This window comes from Monodon monoceros, unplaced genomic scaffold, assembly GCF_005190385.1.
Source record: "Monodon monoceros isolate NGI ecotype Baffin Bay Population unplaced genomic scaffold, NGI_Narwhal_1 Super_Scaffold_1, whole genome shotgun sequence".
In the NCBI taxonomy this organism is placed as follows: Eukaryota; Metazoa; Chordata; class Mammalia; order Artiodactyla; family Monodontidae; genus Monodon; species Monodon monoceros.
In genome coordinates this window covers 12127362-12133361 of record NW_021703765.1, presented here as the reverse complement: position 1 = coordinate 12133361, position 6000 = coordinate 12127362, and the positions used below count along the sequence as shown (strand labels likewise).

Below are 6000 nucleotides of genomic sequence, written 5' to 3'. Positions count from 1 at the left end.
TTCCTTACCTCTTTCTAGCTTTCGTTGGGGGCTGGCAATCTTTGGCTTGCAGCTGCTTCACTCCGATCTGTACCACTGTCCTCCTGTGGCATTCTCCCTGTGTGTCTCTGTTTTCTCCTATTTTTATGAGGTCACCAGTCACATTGGATTAGGACCCTAATAACCTCATCTTAACTTGGTTATATCTATGAAGACCCCATTCCCAAATAAGGTCACATCCACAGGTACTGGGGATTAGGACATCAACATCTTTTGAGGACACACAATTCAACCCTTAACAATATGTTTATCTTCTATCTTAATATGTTTTTTTCCAAAGTAATGAGAAATGTTTATTCCAAGGCGCAAGGGCTCAGCAACGCCTGAATTTCAAAGGGAACCATGATCTTTCTAAATCTTGCCATTTCATATTTCTGCTCAAAGCTCTTCAGAGGCCGAAATCTCAACTCCTGCGCATGGGATGATGTGACCCAAGCCTACCCCCTGGACACCCACCCAATCCTTCCACTTTCCCTTCTTGTAGCCACATCACCTCTATGTGCTTTCTGGAATACGCCAAGATCTCGCATGTCTTTTGCCTTTGCACATCTGCTCATCTCCCTGAAAGGAACCCGACTTTCCTGTGGCAAATTCATACTCATTCCTCAAGGTTTACCTCAACAACCATCTCCCCTGTGAGATCATCCCCGACTATCCTGGGCAGTCCTAGGATTCCACTTATGCCATTAGAAGAGGTTTCGTACGCAGGCTAAGAGCTTCGAAGACAGAAAAATGGTGCGGATCCTGGCTTCATCGCTTTGCAGCCGCGACCCTAACCTAGTTACTTACACCCGCTCTGTGTCTGTGCCCTCATTTATAACATGGGGATATAAAGGTACCACTGGTAGGGTTAGTGGATGATTTAAATGAGTAAAATGCAAAGCACTCACAACAGTGACTAGCACGGGTTATGTTTTCAAATGTTATGATACCTTAATCATAGCTATTGTTGGATTACCATGTAATTTCTGACGTGTGTCTTTCTCCCTAGATTATAAACTATTTGAGGGCAGGGACCATATTTGCCTTTGTGCATTCCCAGCCTAGAATAGTGCCTGGCATTCAAATAATTGTGGCATAAAATTCAGAGGCCTGAAGAAAGGAATGGGGAGTGGTTCCCCTTCCTCTTGTAAGGCTTGTAAGAGCCTTCAGAGGGATGAAGGGGGGAGGGAAATAAGAAATGTAATTGCCACGAGGGAGGGACAGATTGTTTATGCAAAGTCATATCCCTGGCGCCTGGATACCGAGCTCGTCACAGGCACTCAATAAATACATGTTGAAGGAGGAAAAATGGGGTGTATAAAATCAGGAGTGGAACAGAGGTCAGGAAATGTTTCTCTTTTTAAACGTCCAAACATAAAAAATTATAGAAGTGATATCTATGCCATTTACATATATAAGTTGCTCAAATTTAAAGACAGGTTAAGTTTGCCAATCAAGACATCCAAAGCATCTCTTCTCAATGTGACCAAAATTTTTCTATTTAAGGACGGAGAAATAAATATTAAGGCGTGTCCTTTCCCGTATCTCTCTTCTATGCCCTTCAAGAGTCTAGGAGATATTTCATTGTTGGAATATGAAGGTTTAAAGTACGCGAAATCAAGTTATTTGTGTATGAAACATAATTACTTAAGAAATTTTATTAAATTCCACATTTCTTACTCTTTGACTCATATATCCCACACTGGAGTCAAACAAACACTGAACACATTTGAAACAAGGGCCCAGAATACGAAGTACTTACCGTGAAAATATTACTTCCTAAAAAAGTGATGTAAATCAAGCCTTGTCAAGTGTTTAAGATGCAAGGTTAGGATAACATTATGAAAGAGGTTTGTGTTTTGTTTAAACATCTCTTTAAAAAAATGGACATTTCTAAAAAAGAAGTTTTTGAATCTGTAAAGCGTGTTCCCCATTTATTTCTTGTTGTGATTCAGAAATACAAGATATGAAAATCAGGTTACAATTCTGCCACAAAAGCTTCTAAAGTAGCAAACACAGGTTCTAATATATATCAAAATAGCCATAGGCACTCTTAACAGTTTAAAAATGTCTTTAGAGTTGTCACATCAAGCAAGTGTAAAATATAATAGCTATTACCTCCTCTTCAAAATACCAAATCTGCCATCACTGGTCTGAACTAAACAAGATTTAGTCCAGAATATGGAAGGTTATGGTTAGTAGGTATTTTTTCAAAGCTGAGTCACTAAGAAGATAAGGAAATGAGAAAGATTCAAAACATTTTATGTCAAAAAGTGTGAATCTTTTAAGTGTCCTCAAGTGAGTTAAGACACGTTTGAAGTGGAATATGATGTAATAAAATTAAATCTGTTGATGATACAATTCAGTAAGAAAAAAAATTATTATGGTATTGACTTCTAGAAAGACAAAGACATACAATTCTTTGCATCTAAGCAACTGTGATCAAAATGCTCTTGTCATCTAAATATTAGAAATGGTCTCTCAAATGTTTACTTCTAAGAATCAACAATATATGGCTTAACAGATCCAAATAGAGACATAATTAAACATATATGTGTTCATATAAAGGGACCATCACTAACAGCATTTTTAGTTTCTTCTCCTTTCAGGTGTAAAAATTAAATTTTAAAACATAAAGAACAACTCTCTTGACTTTGTTTTTGTAAAAATAAATGAGAATTGTTTTTACACCTTTTTCAATGATAGAGGGTCCTTGAACATATTTTGGAATTTCTAAGGCTGAGTAACGTTAAGCATTTTAAAATAAATATACTCACAAATACATTATAATAAAACAGTACACCCCAACCTAGCAGAGGCAGACACTTGGAACTGAAACTCACATAATAACCTATGTCTCACACAGAGAGAACCCACATTTCAACAGAATTATGATTGAACTTCTTCTGCCACAAGTAAGACATACCCACTTCTGGGTACAATAGGAAGTGTTGAATCAATGCAATCCTTAAAAAAAAGCCAGTAGTTTCCCTAACAATCTGACTCAGGCTTTCTCTTCTTCCCCTGAGCAAAAAAGCAAGTCAGTATAAAAAAAGGTTGTACAAGAATTGAGCCAAAAAGGATAAAAAATAGAATTTGCCTTGTAATATTTTCATGTTTTGGATGAAGCCAGATCGTTATGTGATGCTGCTTAAGTGTCTACAATCCCTCATCCAAAGCCCTTCAGGCCAGATGTGTTTCAGAATTCATCATTTTTTTTTTGCATTTAAAAAGGTAGTATGGGGCATATACTGGATATTACAAAACATCTCCACAGAGTCTGGGGTAATCCCTGTAAGTCAAACTCATTGGTATTTCTTCGGACAAAATTAATGAACAGCCCATGGAGTGGCATAAATAAAAACTATAATAATCTCAAGTCAGGTTTTGCTATCAAATGAATTATGGCACCAAATTTAGGGAGAAAAAAAGGAACACCTCAGTTTTCAAAGCTTTTTGGTTACAAGAATGTAGACCTTTGCCATCTCTGACAAAGCAGCCCATTCCCTGATACTATAACCTCCACAAATCTGCTCTCATGCCTGAGCTTCATTTGGGTTGGGGATATCTCCCCACCGTGGAACAGGGGATTGCAAATTTGTTAATGCAGTAGATGACCTGGAGTCACAGTGTCCTCTCTGAGGATACCTTGAGAAATGTATATTGAAATAACTATTGCAAAATAGTTAATTTTATTAAATGAGGCATCACCTGGGACTAGATTTTAATATAGACCTTCAGTAGAAGGTGCCAACATTCAAGAAACATTTATAAGAAAAGAATAAAATTGAGGAGCACCCAGCGATTAATCTGTATCCGTGAATTAGGAGAACACGGCCTTTACTCCCTTCCAGAGGCTGCCCGGTATGACTCAGCTTCGCAAATGATGGCTCTCTAAGGCTGAAAGATTCATGAAACCATTATGGGTTCAAACCAGCCCCATCAACTGCAATGAAGTCATCCCAAGCACCTTATATATTAAATAATCATTTCTTCTGTCTTTGTCAGTGTTTGAAAATGTGCCATTCTCATGTCTTTCAAAAAGACACCATGGATTAAAGCCATCAGACATCTTACTTTGTAAAAATTAAGTCATTTTAAAGTCAAGAGTTCAAAAACTCAAAAGCAAAAAAGATTTGCAATAATTTTTAGGTCTTTAATCTTTTGTAGAATTGTATTGTTTTGTACTGTTACCGAAACAACCTTTTGTGTTGTTTTTTTTTTTAAACAATAAAAAAAAGTTTCTTCTTCAAAAGCAGTGGTCTTTTCTCACCAAAAGGAACTGGAAGGTGGTATAAACTTACTGTGTATGCAAAGGGGAGGGGACACAGCGTTACAATGGAGGTGACTGCCCTCAAGTCGGAGGAACATATACAATGACAGAGCGAAGCAGGTAGCGGTGGCTAAAACTCAACAGAGGCACTTGCTGTGGAAATCCAACCAATGGACAACGGAGCCTGGCATCTCGAAACAAAACTCAGGGGACCAACAGGATTTCCAGGTCTCTACGGTGAGAGTGATGGCTGGGCTTTCTTAACATGTGGTACAGAGAGGATGTTCTCAGGGTCAGTGGGAGAGTCATAGAAAGAACAGGGTGATCATTTTATTTCAAAAACGAGTATCTTCAACATCGGCCTTGTCGTCCTACATTTTTTTTCTTAATGAATAAAACTGAAACATGCTATCATCAGCCTTTCTTAAAAGCTACATATATGCTACGAGGAGACAAAGGTCACGCTTTCTAATTTTTTCATTTGTTTTAATAAATTCATTAATTAATTTAAAAAGTCAAGTCAAAAAAAACTGGTCTTCTCTTTTTTTTTACAAAAATATTATAGCAGTATAAGCAAAATTGGAAAGGAAGACATGGGAAGAATAAGACACTACAATGGCATGGGTGAGCTTCAGGTCATCATGGCTATTGAAGAAATTGTAAACTTTTAAGCTTCTAAGATTTGACTTCTCTTCAGAAAACATTTTAGGAGCCTGCCTTTCCCAGTAAATGAAAAATGAACAGTGCCCTAAGCATTTGAGTCTAAAGAAGACAAGAAAGCATTATTTTTTCCGACTGGAAAATATTTATCTCCTTTGTTCCACTGCATTGCCCTCTCCCATCCCCCTTGTAGTTTTATGGGATCAAAGAGAGAGAAGCCACGAGAGTCCACCAGCAACAGAGTAAGTGAGGGACGTTACTATGCACTCAGACACAGCGGCAGTGTATAAAATGCATCTGGAATAAAATACACCAAGTTAAAAAGAAAAAAAAGAAAAAAGAAAAGAAAAAGGCCCCAGGAACCCATAAACTGCCTCTCATGAAAGGTTAAAAAAAGTGCTTGGAAAGTACATTTCTGGACTTGATCTCTACCAGGGAAAAAAAAGAATAAATAGAAAAAAATTTTTCAGTGATCACTCTGGAATCCTGTCATTTACCCTGCTCACACGCTATGAATTCCCTTACCATCACTTCGTCGCCTCGGAGAATCAAGTGGTCTCCTGCTCCAAATTTGCATAGTATTAATAATATTCTCTGGAGTTGAACGTCTATCCCCCTGCTTGCAGCCAGGTTTCTGAAGAGCACTGGTCCAATCTCACAGATTCGAAAGCAAGACATGAGTGTCTGCAGGCCAAAAACTGCGTCCCGTTTAGCAGCAAGCTGGTCAAATTATTTAGAAAGTCTTTTTCCAAGGGATAAGAATTAGGCAGTTTTGTCTGCAATTTCAGATTTCGCTCTCTGCATCATGCAGCGACGAACTATACTGTCGAAGCTTCCAAGGTAAAACAAAGCAATCGTACGGAAAAGGCCCATGGTGACTACCTGCAAGACAAAGAGACCTTTGAGCTCATGCAACAGGACGACGCAATCATCCATTTCAAGGGATTTTAGGATATGTCTCTTATAAATAGTTTCTAAGACGCATCTTCCAATCTGCTCCAAGGATGAGTACGTATAATGAAAAATTTGTAAGTGCCAGCAGAACA

The 6000-nt window shown here is 38.0% G+C and overlaps 1 protein-coding gene across 1 annotated transcript in view; it reads right to left on the bottom strand.

Moving 5' to 3' along the window:
- Positions 1-1926: 1926 nt before the first annotated feature.
- KDSR (3-ketodihydrosphingosine reductase) overlaps positions 1927-6000 on the bottom strand; it is a 38948-nt gene continuing 34874 nt past the window's right edge. The window contains exon 10 of the mRNA XM_029230448.1: positions 1927-5836. Coding sequence (XP_029086281.1) covers positions 5717-5836 — 120 coding nt within the window. The 3' untranslated portion in view covers positions 1927-5716. The remainder of the gene's footprint in view (positions 5837-6000) is intronic.